Source organism: Lithobates pipiens, unplaced genomic scaffold (genome assembly GCF_037356315.1).
Source record: "Lithobates pipiens isolate NorthernLeopardFrog02 unplaced genomic scaffold, aLitPip1_a1.2 Scaffold_10, whole genome shotgun sequence".
In the NCBI taxonomy this organism is placed as follows: Eukaryota; Metazoa; Chordata; class Amphibia; order Anura; family Ranidae; genus Lithobates; species Lithobates pipiens.
The window spans coordinates 121,892,467-121,915,313 of record NW_027507686.1 but is presented as its reverse complement, the minus strand read 5'-3'; the positions used below and the strand labels follow the sequence as shown (position 1 = coordinate 121,915,313).

The following is a 22,847-nucleotide window of genomic DNA, read 5'->3' as shown; positions in this document are numbered from 1 at the left end:
CTGTCCGGTAGCCCTTTAACGCTTGCCACAACCAGAACTCTTTTGTAAAATCCTGACACCCTTCCCATTTAAACAAGAAGGCCAACCCCGCCAGCTTCCTGTCTATGGAGGCTGCTGAAACCCCCCCCCCCATTCCATATCCTTGCAAATGAAGTAAAACACAGCTTGAGCCATGCCGATCGCTGCTAGGCATTCAGACCACTCCTGCCAAACCTTCGAATATGCCTTCCATGTAGACTTACACATGGACAATTCAATCAACCTTGCTGCGACTCCACCGCTATGCGCCACATCCAAGCCGGGCAGCTGCACCCGTGACGCTCTGCCTCTGGTGCCAGTCCCCGAAACCTGTCCCACTGAAAACGAGACAGAGCGTCAGCCAACGTGTTCTCAACCCCTGGCAGGTATACAGCATAGACAAAAGCATTCACCGGCAAACAACGCAACGCCAGATGGCGTACAAGCCTGACCACCGGCCCAGAGGCCGCTGTCAGCCGATTAACCACGTGCACCACCCCTAAGTTGTCGCAATTGAAGCGCACCTTCATGTTCCGAAAGGACTCCCCCCAAATTTCCAAGGCCACCACAATAGGAAACAATTCCAACAGCACCAGGTTCTTCAGGAGCCCGGCCTCGGCCCACTCCGTAGGCCACGGTGCTGCGCACCACTGTCCCTTGAAGTAAGCACCGAAGCCCGATGACCCTGCGGCATCTGTAAACAATTCCAGATCCCAATTACTAATGGGACCCGACATCCATAGGGCCCGTCCGTTAAACTAAGCCAGAAATTCCTGTCACACCCTCAGGTCCTCCCTGTGATCTCGTTTCAGGGTCACGAAATGAGTAGGGACCCGGGCCCCCGCTGTAGCCGAGGCCAACCTGCGGCAGAAAACTCGCCCCATCGGAATAATCCGACACGCGAAATTGAGCTTGCCCAACAAAGATTGCAACTGCCGCAATTGCAGTTTGCGAACCCCGATGGTCGCCCGGATTTCCTCTTGCAACGACTCCAGTTTGTCCAAGGCCAGCCTGCATTCCATCTTGTCCGAATCGATCACGATCCCCAAAAACTTAATGCAGGCCGTGGGCCCTTCCGTCTTTCCCGGCGCCAACGGTCCGCCAAGTGTTGTAACGTTCCTAAAAGGACTGCGCAAACGTTCGAGCCAACGCATAAAAAATCATCCAGGTAATGGATGACCGAGTTGATGCCCAGCACGTCCCGCACGACCCATTCCAAAAAGGAACTGAACTGTTCAAATAGGGCACATGAAATAGAACAACCCATGGGCTGGCAACGATCTACGTAAAACCCTCCATCCCAACAGAACCCCAGGAACCAAAAACTATCCGGGTGCACAGGTAAAAGCCGGAATGCCGATTCGATATCCGACTTCGCCATTAAGGCCCCCCGTCCATAACGCCTTACCCACGACACCGCCGCATCAAAGGAAGTGTACATTACTGCACAATCCTCCGGCACCGAGCCCCCTTTTGGAAAGGACAGGTGATGGATTAACCGGAACTTGTTGGGCTCCTTTTTGGGGACCACCCCCAGCGGAGACACCACTAAGTGGGGGAGGGGTGCTTCCCGGAACGGGCCGGCCATGCGGCCCAACGCGACCTCCTTGCTCAACTTCTCCGTCACCACCTCCGGATGCTGCAGTGCCGACTTCAAATTTTTAGCCAAGGGGGGGCCGCAGACAGCCAACAAGGAATCTGAAAACCGGAAGTAAAACCAGCCTCCAGCACCTGCGCCCCCACCCTGTCGGGATACCTACTGAGGAAAGGCCGCATCCTTTCCACTCGCACCGGAGTCGTCCCTTTTTTGGACAGAATCTCCAGGGCGCCCTTTTCCCTTTTTAAAACACTTGGCAAGGGGGTGGGACCCACCGTAGCCGGAGCACAAGTGCTTGAAACGACATGTAGACCCAAATCTACAGGTGCCATCGTTGAACTGCCAGCAATAGCCCCAGCCCTTTCGGTCGGCTGTCCTGGGGTAGCTGAACCTCCGACCCCCGGCTAAAAAAAATGGTTGGGAGCCCTCGCCGCCGTCATCAGCTTCATCCACAAGCTAATGTCCTTATGATCCCAGCGAAGTGAAGATCGGGCCGCCATCCGTTGCCGAAACTGTTCGTCATACCGGAGCCACGCCATACCGCCGTACGTCCGATGCGCCTCACTGATGGCCTCAAGATACACGAACAACGCAGAGCAATGCTCCGGCGCCTTCTCACCCACTACGCTTGCCAAAATGGAAAACGCCTGTAGCCAATTAGAGAAGGGACGGGGGATTAACCTATACCTCCACTTCTCCTCATCTTCCTTCTTCCGCTCCTCAGGCTTCAACCTATCCAGGTTGGATTTTTCCAGCGGCAGCAGGGTGAAGATCTCGATGTACTCACCCTTCCAAATCTTCTCTTTCACGTCCGGCTTCAAGTGAGCCCCCAACGGTCCCTCGAAGCAAACGTAGACCTCACTTCTCGCAGCGTCCGCCAGCCTAACCTGGTCCGAACTCTTCTCCTCCGACTTTGCAGCAGTCCCATCCGCCGTGGGGGCAGCCGAGCTAGTCGGCGTCTCCCCCCCAGCCGCTGGGGCCACTGGAACCACCGCGGGCGCAGACACCCCACCCGACGTCCCCGATACGTGACATGCTGCAGTCGCTGGCGCCCACGCCTGGGCCAGCCCGCTCGCTGCACCCGCCTCAAACCTTTGAACCAGTTCCTTCAGGCCCGACAACAACCCCCCGAGGCCCTCCTACCTCCCTCCCGCTGCGGCCCCTGTAGGCGGGGTTTGGCCCGCCAGCCCCGCGAACCCACTCCCCCGCCCGCCACCGGCACTCCCTGCAAGCTATTATGCCCCAACAAATCATGCAACAATGTAGAAATAGAAACAGAAGAGTTACACTCACCGGGCTGCCCAGGACCGGGCCTCACTGCTGCCGTACTTGGACCCACCGCTAACTCCACGCCACGATCCTCTCCGCCATCCGACTCTGACAGCTCGCCCTCCGATCGGTCGCTCTCCACAGCCGGCTGTGTTCCAGAAGAAGTACACCCGGACGGGCCCGCTCCACCGTCCAGGGGTCTGTGATGCATAGCTCTGGAGTCCCGCCCCCCCCCTACCGCCAGCCCCGCCTTCACGTCTGGGAGAAGGGTTCCTGCGCCTCCCGGCCTGCCGACTCCTTGCCTCATGTGCCACCTCAGCACCTCCTCCAGGGCCCTGGCCGCCCACGTGACTACCGCCATTGCCCCTGGGACTGGGGGCCACTACACTGGGCCGGGCCCCCCCGCTGGACTGCTGACCCCCGCTGACTGTCCTCCACTGCTCCCTCAGCCGCCCCGGCCTGTCCCAGGCACTGACGCCGTGCTGGGGGCGCCAACTCCTGGGATGCTCCTGACCTCCCAGCCACGCTCTCTTGTCCCCTCCGTCTGGCCCCACTCCTGGCAGTGTACCTGGTGCTCCCTTCCCCTGATGGGGTGGAGGCTGGGGTCGCCATCGTCTGGTGCGGACGCCGCTCTGTGCCGTCCTCGCTCTGTGGGGTGATTTGTGTCATCTGTGGGGGCCCCCTGTGGCCTGCTTCCGGGCTATAACGCTCGGGCGGCCTAGAACGCCGCGCCCGAGGTGTCTCCGCCCTCTCAGCGCCGCCTCCCACTTCGCCGCAATGGCCGCTACTTGGGCCTGTAGCCATGCGGCGCCCTCTCTATCTAATGCCGCCCTAAGCTGGGCCATTAAGTCTGCAGACGCCATGAGACAGTCAGAGTGCGAGGGTTCCTTCTAATCTCTTCCTCCTCCGCTCTCGACTGCCCAGGCTTCCGCTCAGCTGCCCGGGTAACTGTCCGGCTCCGCCCCTAACCCCGCCCACCCGGGATCCTTAAAGCGGCCCCACTGAAGCTGCCTAAAGACGGCGACAGTGCCTACAAAGCAACTATCATGCCGTCCCTTCGCCCACAGCCTTTGGCTGTTGCTACGTGGACTTTCTTTTCAAGCTTATGAAAGAAAAATATCCAACTGCTTAAACAGGGAAGTGGGAATTCTGGGAAACCTGTGTTGACGGCATGGTTGCAAAATAACAATTTTTTAGGGCAGGTTTAGGAAATCTTATCTGGTTGCAAAAAAACAGAAATGTTACATTAGAAAATGGTTTGGGTATCTCAATGGTATTTTCTTAGTCAAGTTTTCATGAAAGTATTAATTTCTGTTAAGTGATTTTCATTCATACTTTCTTGATTTTTACATCTCCAGAAATAGATGAATGTTCCCTTTTCTCAGAAATCTGCTCACCTCATGGCAAGTGTGAGAATCTAGATGGATCATATATGTGTATCTGCGACCCTGGCTATGCACCTACTGAGGACCACAAGAAATGTGAGGGTGTGTATCCTATTTAATGATAGATAAGATACTGTATTCTCATTGTATACATACAACAACATTTATCAGGATACTCTCTACAACAGCAATACAACTTTTCTCAACACAACCACACATACATACTCCTAGCACATGGCTACGTATCTGTTTGATTACAACAAAATGTAGAAATGCTATTTAAATATAGATAAATAAATAGATAGATAGACAAAACTTCACTGACTGTGTAAGCCAACTTGTTTCTCATATATCCTGTTTGTTTGCCTCCTGTAAAGAAGTTTCCCGTGGACTCGATCTTCGAGACTGCTTTCTGAGTCTGGATGACACCCTGTTCTGTGACAGTGTTCTTGCTGTAAATGTAACAAAAGAGCAATGCTGTTGTTCTTTGGGGGCCGGATGGGGTGACCACTGTGAGATCTATCCTTGCCCTGTGCACAGCTCAGGTACATCTTAATTATTTTATTGTATTTTTTCTCATTGTGTACTGTATCTGTATATCTATGGGCTCATTCACACAAGTGTCAATACCCTGTATTTATGCAGCATTTATTCTGAATTTTTTAAAGCCTCATAATTGCTCTTCAACATCTGCCTTGAATATTACAATGGCACCACACAGTGCTGTTCACACAGGAGTGGTAACATTGTGTTGTGTTAAAAATTGAGCAGCATGTCGCTTTTAGGGGGCATCGATGATTGTCAGCTGGCTCCATTGATCCATTCAATGTTAATGCTTTATAACTGCACCTATAGCTATTATGGCATATTGGTGAAGCATTTATAAAGTGTTAGCTGGGCTCTGGGGGAGAGGCAGTGGAGGTCCATGTATCCTAGAATTCACTGGGAAATAATAGACAACTAAGACAGAGCAGCTCCAGCCACTTTCTTTTTGTACAGAGCAGCTGTGTGTGGTAACACCATTTGTTTCTTTATGGGGCAAAAGCATCAAGTCAGACAGCATTACTGATAGCGCCAAGCAGAAGGAGAGGCATTGAGCATTATTGCCAGTGACAAAGCTTTTTGATTCAGCAAAGATAAGCTAGACCAAGCCAAGCGTCAAAGAAATTAAAATATATTAATCTTGCAAAAATGTCTGCCATCACATCACAACCTAAACATGCCTCAAAGTAGACCATTTTCTCAAGATCACTTCTTCTTTAAGCACTTTACACTGGAAGAGCAACACTTCCATGGGCATGTATCAAGCATTCTTGAAGTTTTTTTTCGGTGTTTCGTAAAAACAACAAAAGCTCAACATAAACACATCATAAATGCCAGAAGACTCCTAATGAGCATCAGAATCTCAAAGCCCACTTTGATAATAAGGGATCTCTCAGATACCGCCCACCCTACGTGAATGAGTATGGGGCACATAGTATTCCTACTCATTCACACAAAAAAAAAAACATGTCATCTAGAGATAGACACCCAAATGTTTATCAAGTTCTTTATTGAAAAAATCCCCCCACATTTGTAAATCAACTGTCAATCACCAAAGAAAACAAAAAAAAAGACCTGCTGCACACAAAAGCTGACTGACAGCAACCCGAGGTGTCATCAGATATATAAAGAAAGAAGCAACTTAGAATTTTGTGATACTTAACCACTTCTGGACTGCCGCACGCCTATGTACGTCCTTACTTTGAGGATGGATATCGTTGTTATGGCAGCAGCTAGCTGCCATAACCCTGGTATCCTTGTGGCTGGCCGGCGGTCCAGTTCAAGATAAAAGTGGTCTCTGTGGAAGATTCACCATGAGATCACTTCTATCGGTGGTGAGAGAGGGGCCCCCCTCCCGTCATGATCCGGTGCTTTCCGCCGCTTACCGGAGCCGTTGGCGGAGGCGATCCGGTTCTTCTCAGGGCTGTGCATGGAGACGAGTAAGGGGAAGATGGCCCTTACTCGTCTCTATGACACTGCAGGGCGGAAGCAATGTCAAAAATTCACTTCTGCCCATAGCTCTTAAAGGGCCATATTGTTTTTCATTTTATTAAATGACAACATTTTTTATTTTATCTCTTATTAAGAGGTCTGTCATGTTTTTTTCTATTACAAGGGATGTTTACATTCCTTGTAATAAGAATAAAAGTGACACAATTTTTTTTTTTAAACAGTGTAAAAATAAAAAATAAAAGGCACTCGCGTGCAGAAGCAAACGCAAACATGAGTAGCGCCCGCATATGAAAACGGTGTTCAAACCACACATGCGAGGTATCAACGCGATTAGTAGAGCGAGAGCAATAATTTGAGCCCTAGACCTTCTCTTTCATGCTATACATGCAACCTGTATAATTTTTTAAATTTCACCAAAAATAAATGTTTTTAGCTTGTAAACAACACATCTAAAAAAAGGGACCCGGTCCTTAAGTGGTTAAAATTATTCATACAATTGGGGAAAATAATTATTTAATCCCCCTGCAGATTTTGTAAATTTGCCCACTTACAAAGAAATTAAGGATCTATAATTTTTATCATAGGTGCATTTTAAATGATAGAGACAATGAGAGAGAAAAACAATAAAGTGCAGTATTAGGATCAATATTTAATGGCAAGGTACTTAACCACTTCCCGATCAGCGCACGACGATGTACGTCGACAGAATGGCACGGGCAGGCATATTGGCGTACAGGTACGTCCAATATTCAATGCCGCCCTGCCATCGGGAGCGCTGGTTGGGACCCCCGTGAGTCCGGTCGCGGGACCCGCAGACTCGATCGCCGCGGGCATCCCCGCGATCGTCTCACGGAGCGGCCGAATGGAGGAAATGCTGTGTAAACAACATTTCCCCATTCTGCCTAGCAACTAGTGACGCTGATCTCTGCTCCATGTGATTGGAGCAGAGATCAGTGTTCACTAAATGAAAGCCCAACCCCCCCACAGTTAGTAACACACCCCTAGGAACACTTAACCCCTACACTGCCACCCACTGGTTAACCCTTTCACTGCCAGTGTCATTTACACAGGAATCACTGCATTTATATAGCAGTGATTACTGTATAAATGACAATGGTCCCAAAAATGTGTCAAAAATGTCCGATGGGTCCCCCACAATGTCGCAGTCACAATAAAAATCGCTGATCGCCGCCATTACTAGTAAAAAAAAATAATAAAAAATTATTAATAAAAATGCTATAAAACTATCCCTATTTTATAAACGCTATAACTTTTGCGCAAACCAATCAATAATCGCTTATTGCGATTTTTTTTACCAAAAATATGTAGAAGAATACGTATCAGCCTAAACTGAGGGAAAACATTTTTTTTTATATATTTTTGGGGGATATTTATTATAACAAAAAGTAAAAAATAATGTGTTTTTTTCAAAATTGTCGCTCTATTTTTGGTTATAGCGCAAAAAATAAAAACCGCAGGGGTGATCAAATACCACCAAAAGAAAGCTCTATTTGTGGGAAAAAAAGGACGTCAATTTTGTTTGGGAGCCACGTCGCACGACCGCGCAATTGTCAGTTAAAGCGACGCAGTGCCGAATCGCAAAAAGTGGTCTGGTCTTTGACCAGCAAAATGGTCCGGTCTGCAAGTGGTTAAAATCACTCACAGGAGAGAAGTAAATAACAGGCTCATTTGTTCCCAGTAGTCCAGGGGGCTCCCAGTGTCCAAAATCAGCTCAATGCATGGTTGTGCATGTGAAGAATCCTCAGCCTGTCCTGTGACCACCAGAAAGGTATCCGGGACAGCGTGGAATGCATGGAAATTATGTCTTGGGCAACGAAGATCCATCCGGAGGAACAGTGCAATAACAGGAAGTGGATAGATAGGCTATGCACTCGGAGCATCAGCTCTTTCTAGACACCTGGAGTGACAGTGTCAGAAGGGTACTATTTATATTAAGTGTGTCTGCTGTGGGATGGGACAACAAATCCCAGCGTGTGCGCTTGCTCTGATTGGCCACACAGGACCGGCACACAATGACATTATTACAGAAGGACAACCAATACATATAGGAAAAAGATTATGATATTCATGACCAACTAGTCTCACAGAAATTTCTTTATAAGGGTTACCCTACTTCTCTAATATATGAGGACAACTATCACAGTTTATCCACTGGTTCTCGCATGCCACTACCTACTGCTGCCAAACAACCTGCCAAACACGATTCATCATACAATTTCATGTCAAAAATGAAAACATTGGTCCATACTACTTCAAGACCCCCACCTAAAGGCCACAGTGGTCACCAAACCTATAATAACATAAAGGAAAGCTAGAAATTGCTGCAAGTAGAATCAAGCCCATCCCTTCTGCTTTCGCACCGCTGGTCCTCTTCCCACTAGCAGGGATGTACGAATGCAAGAAGCCTCATTGCTTGACATGTCAATTTATCCACCACATCTATTCCCCCATGTACCTTGGACCTGGGGGGGGGGGGGGGGGGTTTAACTGAGGACATAGAGGTACACACCCTATTATGAGCCTCTTTTGCCTCAAGGGACCTGGTCTGTTATGTATAAGGTTTCCACCCCCCAATGTGAGCATCTTTTTTGAATATCATTTTTAACATCTTTCTTTTTTAGTGGACCCTTATGGTCCCACTCTTCACTTATCTATAATCAATAACCATAGTAAGTATAGTACTTCCCAGGCCCATAAGGCTTCCACCAATTGTATAATTTTATTGTTTATCGAAAAACTATTTTAATAGATTTTGTAAGAATTTCTTCATTTTTTATCTCTACCATGTTGTGAGTCTTACCCATCATGTGCTTATACTTATCCCCAAACTGCACAACTGCATGTATCAATCATTGGGTGTACATACCTCTAGTACATCTATGGGTCCGTACAGGTACATACAGACCAATATTAGTACTTATATTGAAAATAGGGCTAGTCCGTGTATATATATATATATATATATATATATATATATATATATATATATATATATATTGTAACCTGGGGGACAGGTAGCAGGTACAAAGCTCCCTAGGACGAGCAGTTTCTCAGGCACAGATACCAAATCCAGAAATGAAGTGACAAACAGTGCTGTGTTTATTTCTATTATAAACAAGTCCAGATACAGGTGTTGTACAGTGTTCCAGAAGACAAAGTAGCAAAACTCAAATCCTAGCCCTGTCACGGCTCTAACTATACAATATACAGGCCCTCACTACCAGGCTGAACAAGCCTAATGCTTGTCAGTCTCTACAAAAATTGCTTAACAGCTTTTACCAACCTTACTCTCTTCACAGACCAACTTTGTGTGTATGTCCCAATGTGTACGAGAGGAGCCTGGGAGACGTATAAACCCCGAACAGGACTTTTCCTGGCTCTCTCTGGGACGCTCTGCGACATATCCTCCCCCCTTGTTTCAACCCCAGGGTTGGAACACCTGTGGCCCAACAGGAGTGAACACGGGACAGGGCATCTACATTCCCCATCTCAACACCTGGCCTGTGTTTTACGGTGAAGGAATAATCCTGTAGAGCCAAAAACCACCGGTTCACCCGTTTATTAGTCTCCTTCTTTTGGGCCATCCATTTCAGGGGAGCATGGTCAGTTACTAACTCAAACTGGCGCCTTAACAAATAGTATCTGAGCGCATCCACGGCCCACTTTATGGCTAAACATTCCTTTTCAATGACTGCATACTTTTTCTCATGGTCATTGAGCTTTCTGCTTAGGTATACCACAGGGTGTTCTTCCCCATTGTGTACCTGCGACAGAACTGCCCCGATACCAACATCAAATGCATCCGTCTGAACCAAAAAATCTTTAGAGAAATCGGAGGAGTACAGAACTGGCTGTGCACAAAGAGCCTTCTTTAGGACTTGGAAAGACTCCTCTGCTATTGAGGACCATTTCACCATTACAGAGTCTTTACCTTTCGTCAGGTCTGTCAGAGGGGCAGCTATGGTTGCAAAATTTGGAATAAATCTTCTATAATACCCCGCAATGCCAAGAAAGGCCCTGACCTGCTTCTTGTTTGCAGGACGTGGCCACTCCTGGATGGCTTTTATTTTACTCACTTGAGGTTTTATGACACCACGGCCAATAGTGTAGCCCAAATACTTGGCTTCCTCTAGACCAATGGCACATTTTTTTGGATTTGCCGTAAAACCTTCTTTGAAGAGGGAATCAAGGACAGCCTGGACACGAGGCAAGTGAGACTCCCAGCCAGTGCTATATACGACTATGTCATCTAAATAGACTGCTGCATATCATCGGTGGGGTCTTAGGGTCCTGTCCATGGCCCTCTGAAATGTCGCGGGGGCATTTTGCAACCCAAAAGGCATTTTTTTATATTGAAATGAACCCTCCGGGGTCACAAATGCAGTCTTCTCTTTGGCGCTAGCAGTCAGGGGTATTTGCCAATACCCTTTTGTCAAGTCCAAAGTGGTAATATAGCGAGCTTTGCCAAGTTGGTTTATAAGTTCGTCTACTCTGGGCATTGGGTATGTGTCAAACTTTGTCACTGCATTAAGCTTCCTTACAGAACCTCCAAGTGCCATCCGGTTTTGGGACTAACACGATGGGGCTAGACCAGTCACTATTGGATTCCTCAATAACATCTAGCTCCAACATTCTTTTAAATTCATTGCTGATGTCTTTTCTCCTCGCTTCAGGAATTCTGTACGGTTTGAGCTTGACACGTACCCCAGGTTCAGTAACAATATCATGCTGAACTGCCGAAGTCATGCCAGGTAACTCTGAAAATTTCTCTCTATTCCTTATCAGGAACTCTCTAGTTTCCTGTTTTTGGGAACATGACAAGGTATCTGAAATTGTGACCTCAGGGATCAGAGGGGACTCAGTACCCTTAGGCGTTACCGGGAGGGATCTCGCAGTTAACGCCAGTCTATCCTTCCAGGGCTTTAACAGGTTCACATGGTAAACCTGCTCGGGCTTCCTTTTTCCTGGTTGATACACCTTGTAGTTGACTTCCCCAACTCTTTCAATTACTTCAAAGGGACCCTGCCACTTAGCCAGGAACTTGCTCTCAACAGTAGGAACCAACACCAGGACCCTGTCACCAGGTGAGAAAACCCGGAGTTGGGCCCCCCTGTTGTATATTCTCTGTTGGGCTGCCTGGGCCTGCAGTAAGTGTTCTTTTACCATCGGCATGATTGCTGCAATCCTCTCCTGCATTTGAGCGATGTGCTCAATGACACTTTTATGGGGTGTCTGCTCCCCCTCCCAAGTTTCTTTGGCTATGTCTAAAAGTCCCAGAGGGTGTCTGCCATAAAGCAACTCAAATGGAGAGTACCCCGTAGAGGACTGGGGAACCTCCCTGATGGCAAACATCAAGTATGGTATTAGGAAGTCCCAGTTTTTCCCATCCTTGTCAACAACCTTTTTTAACTCTTTAGCTCTTTAATGTCTTATTGAAACGTTCCACCAAGCCATCTGTTTGAGGATGGTACACTGAGGTTCGCAACTGTGTCACCTTAAACAACTTGCACAGCTCCCTAGTTATTCGCGACATAAATGGGGTGTCCTGGTCTGTAAGGACTTCTTTAGGGATGCTCACCCGACTGAACACCATAAACAGCTCCTTGGCGATGTTTTTAGCAGAAGCGGTGCCTAAGGGAACCACTTCAGGGTAACGGGTAGCATAATCCATGATTACTAGGATATGCTGGTGACCCCGGGCAGACTTGGGGAGTGGACCCACAAGGTCCATGGCAATCCTCTCAAAGGGCACTTCAATAATAGGTAATGGCACTAAAGGACTTCGGAAGTGGGGTAGTGGGGCTGACATCTGGCTCACAGGACAGGATTGACAATAATTCTCAATATCTTTCTGTACCCCGGGCCAGTAAAACCTACGCAACACCCTTTCAGTCGTTTTTTCAACCCCTAAAAGGCCTCCTAGCAAGTGCCCATGGGCACGTTCCAACACCACCCATGTGTATGGCTTAGGGACCACCAACTGTTCAACCACTTCACCCTTCATTTTACATACACGATAAAGTAAATCCTCATTGCTGCTGAAATAAGGAAAACAGGGCCTGTCCCCTGGTTCGACAGGTACCTCATTAATCACTATTAAATTTTCCCAGGCCCTGGCAAGGGTCTGGTCTTTTCTTTGCTCAGTACCAAAATTTTCTTTGTGCACATTAAGGTCAGCAAACTCCAACGTAGGCTCGGATTCAGCAGACGGCTGTCCAGCTCTACTGGTGGTGGGGACTTCCTCAGACTCCTCCAGTTCTCCTGCCATAACCGATAGAGGAAAACCCGGGGAGCCCTGAGAGGAATCCCGTGTAGCCACCTTGTCAGTAGTGGCCAGGAGTTATGGCTCTGCCACTGAGTCAGGCATTGCGACCGGGTCGGGACGATCCCACAGTTCCCAAAACTTAAGGAAGTCCCTACCAATGATGACCCTGTGCACCAAGTTGGGGACAAGTCCAACCTGATGGGTCACCGTACCTAAGGCAGTTTTAAACCGAACAGTGGATATAGGGTACTTCCTGGTATCCCCATGAATACAGGTCACAGCAATTTTTTTAGCATGACAATTTACAGGTTCAATCATTTCAGCTGTAACCAAAGTCACTAGACTTCCAGAGTCCAGCAAGGCTGTAATAGGCTTATCATTAACAGTCATTTGGCACATTGGCTTTCCCATATTTGGCGCTGCAGCGCATGAAAAAGCTGCAAACATAGACTGTCTCCTAATGGAAAAATCGCACTGCATCGGTTCATCTGTCAATGGACAATTTGCTGCAACATGTCCCAGTTCTTGGCAATAAAAACACCTGACGTTTCCCCAATTTGGTTTGCTGACAGGCAATGGCTTCCCCTGTTTGGGACGCCAAACTTCAGTCCTGGCAACAAAATTCCTCCTCCCTATTTCCTTGCCACCTTTACCACCCACTTCCCCTGGAACAGTGTTACCGGTTGCCTGGGGTTACCGTGGCTTTGGGTGGAAAGTCCGCGCAGTTGTAGGGGTGGTGACCAGGTTTTCTGCAGCAAAGTACCTTTCAACGAGTTCCACGAGGTTGTCCGCCGATTCGGGGTCTCCTTGACTCACCCACTTCTGCAGGGGAATTGGTAGTGACCTCAGGAACCGGTCCATGACCACACGCTCCACTATTTGTGGCCCAGACAGGGACTCCGGCTGTAGCCATTTCCTCACCAGGTGAATTAGGTCAAACATCTGTGATCTTTGGGGCTTCTCCCCTTGAAAGAACCAGCTGTGGACCCGCTGTGCTCGAACTGCCAAAGTGACACCAAGTCGTGCCAGGATTTCCCGTTTGACCTTTTCATAGTCTCCCACTTCTGCTGCTTCCAAATCATAGTAGGCCTTCTGCGATTCTCCAGAAAGCAAGGGAGCAACCAGTCCTGCCCACTGGGTTTTAGGCCAACCTTCCCTCTCAGCGGTCCGTTCAAACGTTAGCAGAAAGGCCTCTGGATCATCATCTGCAGTCATCTTAGAAAGAAAGCGACCCACATGGATGGCTGAGGGCTTGTCTCCAACATCAACTTTAGCAGGTGACCACTGTGCTAGCGTCTCCACAACCTCAGTCAAGGTTTTCCTATCCGCTTTGGCATCAGTGGCTAACTGTTCAAACAGCCTCTGTGATTGCTCCTGTGCGATAGCATTAGATTGCTGTAGTGCAGCATTAATTGCAGCATTTGTTTGCTCCTGTACAGCACTAATCTGTTGAAACAGCGCCTTGGTTTGCTCCTGTGCGATAGCATTAGCTTGCTGTTGTGCAGCATTGGCTTGCTGTAGTGCAGCATTTGTTTTCTGCTGTGCAGCGTTTGCTTGCTGTTGTGCAGCGTTTGCTTGCTGTTGTGCAGCGTTGAGTATAGCGTTTGTTTTCTGCTGTGCAGCGTTTGCTTGTTGTTGTGCAGCGTTGGATATCATCAATTGTTTTAGGATTTCCTCCATGTTTAGTCACTCTAGGTACTGGCCTTTTAAGTAGTAACTTACTACAGCTGCCCTAATTCTCCACCATATGTAACCTGGGGGACAGGGAGCAGGTACAAAGCTCCCTGGAATGAGCAGTTTCTCAGGCACAGATACCAAATCCAGAGATGAAGTGACAAACAGTGCTGTGTTTATTTCTATTATATACAAGTCCAGATACAGGTGCTGTACAGTGTTCCAGAAGACAAAGTAGCAAAACACAAATCCTAGCCGTGTCACGGCTCTAACTATACAATATACAGGCCCTCACTACCAGGCTGAACAAGCCTAACGCTTGTCAGTCTCTACAAAAACTGCTTAACAGCTTTTACCAACCTTACTCTCTTCACAGACCAACTTTGTGTGTATGTCCCAGGTAGAGAGCAAAGGCTGTCTGCCCAGGTGAGCTTAACCACTTGCCGCCCGCCCTATAACAAATTGACGGTGGCAAAGTGGTTGCATAATCCTGATTGGACACCATATGACGTGATCAGGATTAATCGCCGTTGCGCTCCCCCGGGGGTGTGCATCGCGGCGATCGTTGTTGCGGGGTGTCAGTCTCGGTAAAGAGTCTCCGACAGAGACTCTTTACCATGTGATCAACCGTGTCCAATCACGGCTGATCACAGTGTAAATAGGAAAAGCCGGCGATCGGCTTTTCCTCACTCGCGTCTGTCAGACGCGAGTAGAGGAGAGCCGATCGGCTGCTCCTCTGACAGGGGGGGTCTGTGCTGATCGATTATCAGCACAGCCCCCCACCCCGAGGATGCCCACACTGGACCACCAGGGATGCCACCAGACCACCAGGGATGCCCAGGACAAGGTATGCCACCCTAGACCACCAGGGATTCCAGTCAGTGCCACAATGAATGCCAATCAGTGCCCATAATGGATGCAAATCAGTGCCCACAATGGGCATCACTGATTGGCATGCATTATTGTTTGGCACTGATTGGCATCCATTAGTACAATATATTATAATACAATGCCGCCTATCAGTTCCCATCTGTTCCACCTATCAGTGCCCATCCATGCCATCTATCAGTGCCCATCCATGCCCACCTGTGCCGCCTACCCATGCCCACCTGTGCCGACTAACCCATGCCCACATGTGCCACCTATCCATGCCCATCCATGCCAATCCGTGCCAGCTATCAGTGCCAATTTGTGCCACCTATCAGTGCCCATCCGTGTCGCCCATCAGTGCCACCCATCAGTGCCCATCAGTGCCACATATCAGTGTCCATCAATGCCACCTCATCAGTGCCACTTCATTGGTGCCACCTCATCGGTGCCCATCAGTGCCGCCTTATCATTGCCCATCAGTGTAACCCCATCAGTGCCCATCAGTGAAGGAGAAAACTTACTTATTTGCAAAGTTTTGAAACTGAAACAAAAAAAACATTTTTTTTTCTAAATTTTCGGTATTTTTTTATTTGTTTAGCAAAAAATAAAAACCGCAGAGGTGATCAAATACCACCAAAAGAAAGCTCTATTTGTGGGAAAAAAATGATAAAAATGTCATTTGGGTACAGAGTAGCATGACCGCGCAATTGTCATTCAAAGTGCGACAGCGCTGAAAGCTCAAAATTGGTCTGGGCAGGAAAGTGTTTAAGTGCCTGGTATTGAAGTGGTTAAATTAGCCTGGGGAAGAGGACCAAGACCCGAACTGGATCATGGATCACAGATTTCTAAATGTGTACGAGAGGAGCCTGGGAGACGTATAAACCCCGAACAGGACTTTTCCTGGCTCTCTCTGGGACGCTCTGCTACAATATATATATATATATATATATACACACACACACAGTATCTCACAAAAGTGAGTACACCCCTCACACTTTTGTAAATATTTTATTATATCTTTTCATATGACAACACTGATGAAATTACACTTTGCTACAATGTAAAGTAGTGAGCGTGTAGCTTGTATAACAGTGTACATTTGCTGTCCCCTCAAAATAACTCAACACACAGTCATTCATGTCTAAACTGCTGGCAACAAAAGTAAGTGAGTGTCCAAATTGGGCCCAAAGTGTCAATATTTTATGTGGCCACTATTATTTTCCAGCACTGCCTTAACCCTCTTGGGCATGGAGTTCACCAGAGCTTCACAGGTTGCCACTGGAGTCCTCTTCCACTTGGAGATGCCCCACAGATGCTCAATAGAGGTTAGGTCTGGAGACATGCTTGGCCAGTCCATCACCTTTACCCTCAGCTTCTTTAGCAAGGCAGTGGTCATCTTGGAGGGGTGTTTGGGGTCGTTATCATATTGTAATACTGCCCTGTGGGCCAGTCTCCGAAGGGAGGGGATCATTCTCTGCTTCAGTATGTCACAGTACATGTTGGCATTCATGGTTAGGTCTGGAGACATGTTTGGCCAGTTTACCTCCTTTACCCTCAGCTTCTTTAGCAAGGCAGTGGTCATATTGGAGGGGATCATGCTCTGCTTCAGTATGTCACAGTACATATTGTCATTCATGGTTCCCTCAATAAGCTGTAGCTCCCCAGTTCCGGCAGCACTCATGCAGCCCCAGACCATGACACTCCCACCACCATGCTTAAGAGTCCATTCACACAGGGGCAACATGACTTCGAGCAAGACTTTGGGAGGCAGCTTGGACACGACTTGAGTATGAATCATAGCACGACTTGAGGCAACTTACAAGGCAACTTGAAGTTGCTTCCAGGACAGGGGACTTTACCAGTGGTCAATCACATAATAATCAGCTCTGTGGGAGGGAGGGGTTTGCCTAGAAAACTATTTTTACTTCCTGGAAAGTTGCTTCAGTTAAGACAGGGGATCAGACTTGGAGGCAACTTCTATTGAAATCAGTGGGTACAAGTTGCCTAGAAGTCGGATTGAAGTAGTACAGGAACCTTTTCTGAAGTCGGAGCGACTTCCGTAGTGTACATTAAGACGGCTCTCATTCACTTACATTGATTTTATCATGTTGCGCGACATGAGGCAACTTGGGATGACTTCAAGTCGGATCCAAAGTTGCTCCTGTGTGAATGGACTGTAAGGGCCGGTTCACACTGCAGGCGAGACGAGGCAACTCCGACTTGCCTCGCCGCGACCTGCCGCGACCTCAGCGGCAACTTGCAGATGACTTCTGTATAGAAGTCAATGCAAGTCGCCCCGAGGTCGCCCAAAAGTAGTACAGGAACCTTTTTTCTGAGTCGGAGCGACTCGAGTCGCTCCTCTCAGAACGGTTCCATTGTACAGAACGGGGGCGACTTGCGAGAGCGAGGCGAGGCGAGTCGTGTCGCCTCGCATCGCCCGCTGTGTGAACCGGCTCTAACTGTAGGCAAGACACACGTCTTTGTACTCCTCACCTGGTTGCCACCACACACGCTTTTTTTTTTTCTCTTTTATTATGTAATTAGACATACATCAGATACATATGAGTACAAAACCTTCTTGTTTCCATATCATCATTACAATATACATTTATTCTCCCTTCTCCCCCCACCCAAATTAAACCCCCCTCCTCGCCTCCCCCTCTTATCTAAACCTCTGTCTCATTCATCCACTCTTCACCTTTTCTATAATCTATCCACTTTCCCCATTTTTTCCGATAGATCTCCAATGAGTCCTCAGCTGTATGGATTGTTTCTTCTATGGCTCTCACCATTTCCACTCTTACTACCCACTCCTTTATATTCAATGCTTCTTGAGTTCCCCACAGGCTTGGGATCAGCCCTTTCGCTGCATTTAAAAGATGTGGGACTAAAGTATTCTTGTATTGGGCCACCGTCTTTCTTCTATCATGAAACAACCATTCCCAGGGACCTTTTTGGATCCCTTCTCCCGTTATTTGGTAAATTGCTGCTATAATTCTACCCCAGTAGGGTTGTATCTTTGGACAGTCCCGCCACAGATGTGCAAAGGTCCCCGGGGTGTTACAACCCCTCCACGTTCGGGGGCCTTCTGGCCCGAACCTATGCGCCCTCTATGGTGTCACATACCATCTCGCCAGCAGTTTATAACTCATTTCCACTGTCCTTATATCACTTGACGAGGAATACGCTGTCCCAAGAATTTTCCTTTTATGTTCTTCATCCCTAAGAAAGCCTATCTCTTCTTCCCATTGTCCCAAATAGGGCAGGAATTCAGATTCTACTTCTTTAATCAGTATTTTATAAATTTTAGATATACTTTGATTTAAACTCAATGGGAACAAAGTATTTTCTCTATTAACCTCATGTGCCCTTTTCCCCGCAATGGTTGTGGCAGTGATTGTGTAATGTGCTTTAATTGTGCATACCTCCATTTGTCTAGTGCAGGGATATGCAATTAGCGGACCTCCAGCTGTTGCAAAACTACAAGTCCCATCATGCCTCTGCCTCTGGGTGTCATGCTTATGTCTGTCAGAGTCTTGCTATGCCTCATGGGACTTGGAGTTCTGAAACAGCTGGAGGTCCACTAATTGCATATCCCTGGTCTAGTGGCTTGTTTCCCCATTTCTCTCTAATTTCTGTTTCAATATTTTTATTGAAAAGTTTAACAAACAGAAATAAACAAGAGACTACAATCTGCTCCTTGTGCGCCCTCGCAGGGGCTACAAAGCATGAATGTATAACCAAAGGGCCAGCCAGCACATTATACTCATAATAAACAGAAGAAAAAAAAAGGGGGGAGGGAATATGCGTAGGGGATGGTATCGAGATGGTTCCAGGACCAGGCAACTCGTTCCCTCGTCGTGTCCGGAGGGCAGGCCCTTCTTCCACCACCCTCTCCAACGGGGGGCAGCAGAGTTCGTTAGCAATGGGAGAGATTACAAAGAAAAGTGAAGAAAAATAGGGAACAAAAGAAGAAAAGATAGAGAGACAAGAAGGGGAAGAAAGGGGGGGGGGGGAAACGTTCGGGTGTGGATGCCTCGCCAAGAGGAGGACAGACCAAGCCCAGGCATGCAGCTTGGAGCGCGGGGAACTCATAGGAGATCCACGGCTCCCAGATTTTTAGAAATTTAGCATGAGAATCATGAACAATACTGGACATACGTTCCTGCAATAACATTGCAGTCATGCGGGTTTTAACACCTTGAAAATCTACCCGTCGGGACTTCCAGGCTTGGGCAATGGTCCGCTTGGCTGCTATAAATAGATAAGTAGCCAACTTCTGTTGAGGGCCCCGCAAACCAGGTACCGGGCAATGTAGGAGGGCTAGCTTAGGGTCCCTTCGGATGGTTAGGTGGAAAAGTGTCTGCAGCAAACCAAAAATCCTCGACCAGAACCCCACCAGCCTTGAGCAAGCCCACCATGTATGCATAACATCACCTCGCTGTCCACAGTTGCGGAAGCACCTGTCCGTACTCCCAGGGAAAGCCCGAGCTGTGCGGGCAGGTACCCAATACCATCGGAGCATTACTTTATATGCAGCCTCCAGGGTATTTGTGTTGAACGAGCATTTGGTGATTGTTTTCCAGGCCCTGCTCCAGTCCTCTGGGTCCACTGGGGTCTGAAGGTCATTTTCCCATTGAGTCATATAAGAGAGGGGTGCTGATGGTGAACGGCTATTCAGGGAGGCATAAATGGCCGAAATAAGGCCTGGGGACCCTGGGGCGTGTTGGCATGAGTGTTAAAAAAAAAGTTTTTTGGAAGGGGTAGGTGGACCTGCGGTGCAACGCTGCAATCCAGTGCTTTAATTGGATAAAGTGATAATGTTCGCTAGCCGGCTCCCCTTTCATTTCCCGGATACTCTCCCAGGAGGGGAATAGGCGTGAGGAAAGGAAATTTTGGACTCGTGGATAGCCATGTGAGGACCACCAGGAAAATGCCTGGGGCTCCTCCAGACCCGGGGGGAAAAGAGGGTTATGAGTGATGGGAAGTAGGGGTAGAAAGGGGGACATCAGATTGCTGGAAAAGCGAACTGAGTCCCACACCTGCAGACTATGTAGAAGCATGGGGCTGAGGGAGGGAGGGCGCAGATTTCTGGGGAGCCAAAGGAGTGCCTGAAGTGCACAAGGGTCACAGCCAGGCACCTCCAGGAGCACCCACAGAGGAATATCCGTGGTTGCATGGAGCATAGTCAACGGAGCGATCTGGGCCGCTGTGTAGTATTGAGAAATATTAGGGACCCCCAGGCCTCCCTGGTGCCTGTGGGTGTAAAGGGTCACTCTAGGTATCCTGGGACGTTTGCGCGCCCATATAAATTGGAGGATCCTATTCTGCAGGAGTCGAAGAAAAAAGGGGGGTACCCGGACAGGCAAAGCACGAAAATAATAAAGGACTTTAGGAAGGATGGTCATCTTCGCCGCAGAGATCCTGCCTATCCATGAGAGTTTGGGGAATTGCCAGGCTTGCATAAGGGTGGACACCGTTCGCAACAGGGGATAATAGTTGGCCGAGAAAAGGGAAGAATAAGACGGTGTCAATTTGACACCTAAATAATCAATCGAGTGGGAAGCCCAACGGTATGGAAAGTGGTCCTGAAGGCGCTGCACCAGTTCCAGAGGGAGGTTAACATTCATCGCTGTGGTCTTGGAGAGGTTAATTTGAAGACCTGAGAAGGCCGAGAATCGGTCTAATACCAGTTGCAAGTTGGGCAGAGAGATAAGCGGGTTGGACAGGGTCAATAGGGCGTCGTCCGCAAAGAGGTTCACTTTGTATTGAGTGCCCGCGTAAGGGATTCCCGAGATATCACCACAGGCCCTGATCGTCGCCGCCAGCGGCTCCAATGAGAGGAATAAACAGTGCCGGGGACAGGGGGCATCCCTGTCTAGTCCCCCGGAGTTTCGGGAAAGGTTCAGAAAGGAAGCCCGCATATTTCACCGACGCCGACGGTGCGGAATAGAGGGCTTGAATCCATTGTAGAAAATGTGGTCCAAATCCCCATTTGGTTAGAACAAAGTAAAGGTAATCCCAGGAGAGCGAATCAAATGCTTTATAAATATCTAGGGATAGCAAAAGTCCTGGTATTTTACGCTGACGAAGTATATGAAGGAGATGGACCACCTTGCGGACACTGTCCCCCACCTGGCGACCGGGCACAAAGCCCACTTGATCCCTGTGAATGAGGACCTGAAGATATCTGTTGACTCGTGTGCTCAGAACCTTTCCCAAAACCTTCAGGTCAACATTCAACAGGGAGATGGGACGAAAGGACTGTGGGTCTGTGGCCTCCTCGGATAACTTAGGGATCATAGAGATGTGGGCTTTCAGCGAGTCCGGCGAGGGTCTCGCACCTTCCCGCCAGGCATTGTAGTAAGACGTTAAATGGGGCGTGAGCAGGGGTGCAAATGTCCTATAGTATAGACCGGTAAAGCCGTCTGGACCCGGGGCCTTTGACGGCTTAAGGGACTTTAGGGCTTGGGCGACCTCCAGTTCAGTTATGGGAGCATTCAAGCTAGTCTGTGCCGCTGTGGACAATAAAGGAAGACTAATTGATTGGAAGAAACTCTCTGCCCTGTCTCGGTCGAAGGCAGCTGGTCCACTATAGAGAGAGGAGAGGAAGGAGGCAAAGCCAGCAGCTACTTTGGATGGATTGGACGTGAATCCCCCACCCGCCACCTGTAATCGAACCGGCCTGCCCGGACCCCCCACTGAATTAAGTTTCCTAGCCAACATGGGACCAGGTTTGTTCGAGCAACTATAAAATTTATATTTGGACCAGCGCAGAGCTTTCTCCGCCTGAGCGGAGGCGAGCAGGTCCAACTCAGTAGCCAAGTTGTCACGCGTCTGCCTATGGGCTACCGAAGGACGCGCCTTCCACGTCGCATCCGCCGCCTCTAACAAGGAGGTCAACTCCCGTATCCGCTGCTCCCTGGCCCGCTTTGTACGGGAAGCGAGCTGGATTAGATGTCCCCTGACCGTCGCCTTGTGGGCTTCCCACAAGGTAACTGGAGAATCAACTGAGCCTACATTTTCTGTGAAATAGGTTTGGATATATGTTTCTATCTGAGAAGACGTAGCTTGCGTACTCAGGAGGGATTCATTAAGCCGCCAGAGATAGGCCGGGCGGGAGAATCCTGCCAAGGATATTCCAAGAATCAGGGGATCATGATCAGACCAGGGAGAGATAGCAATAATGACCTTATGTACCAACGGCAGGGAGCTAAGTTGCAAAAACACGTGATCTATTCTACAAAAACTCTGGTGGGGGTTAGAAAAAAAAGTAAATTCTTGTGACAACGGATGTTGCTCGCGCTACACGTCCACCATGCCATAAGACTGGAAGAGATCATGCAATATTTGTTCCTGGGAGGCATCATGGGACGGAGGCACTTCTCTGAGGCTACGCCTGTCCAAAGAGGAGTTAAAAACAGAGTTAGAGTCTCCCATCATAATCAGAAGGCCTTTTTGGTGCTTAGTGATCACCTGAAACAAATGGGAGAAAAACCTCTGTTAAAATGAGTTAGGAGCATAATACCCAACCAAAGTGACCTCCTGGTCCCAGAGGGTGCCCTGCAAGATCAAATATCTACCCGTAGGGTCCACTATTTCCTTAGAACAGGTAAATTGGAGGTTACGCCTAAAGGCCATCAGCACCCCTCTGTGCTTCTCAGAAGCGGAAGCCGTGAAAAACATTGGATAATGGGAGGACAAATATTTGGGGGAAGAGGATAGGGAAAACCTGGTTTCCTGCAGACACACC

At 48.5% G+C, this 22,847-nt stretch overlaps 1 protein-coding gene across 9 annotated transcripts in view; it reads left to right on the top strand.

The window, feature by feature from the left end:
- Positions 1-22,847, top strand: part of LTBP3 (latent transforming growth factor beta binding protein 3) — a 1,616,087-nt gene that overhangs the window by 703,024 nt on the left and 890,216 nt on the right. For 8 of the 9 annotated variants that reach the window (XM_077457876.1, XM_077457857.1, XM_077457811.1 and 5 more), the window contains 2 exons: positions 4,243-4,371; positions 4,647-4,814. In XM_077457876.1, the coding sequence (XP_077314002.1) occupies positions 4,243-4,371; positions 4,647-4,814 (297 nt within the window). The remainder of the gene's footprint in view (positions 1-4,242; positions 4,372-4,646; positions 4,815-22,847) is intronic. The other variant, XM_077457830.1, reaches the window with a different exon arrangement.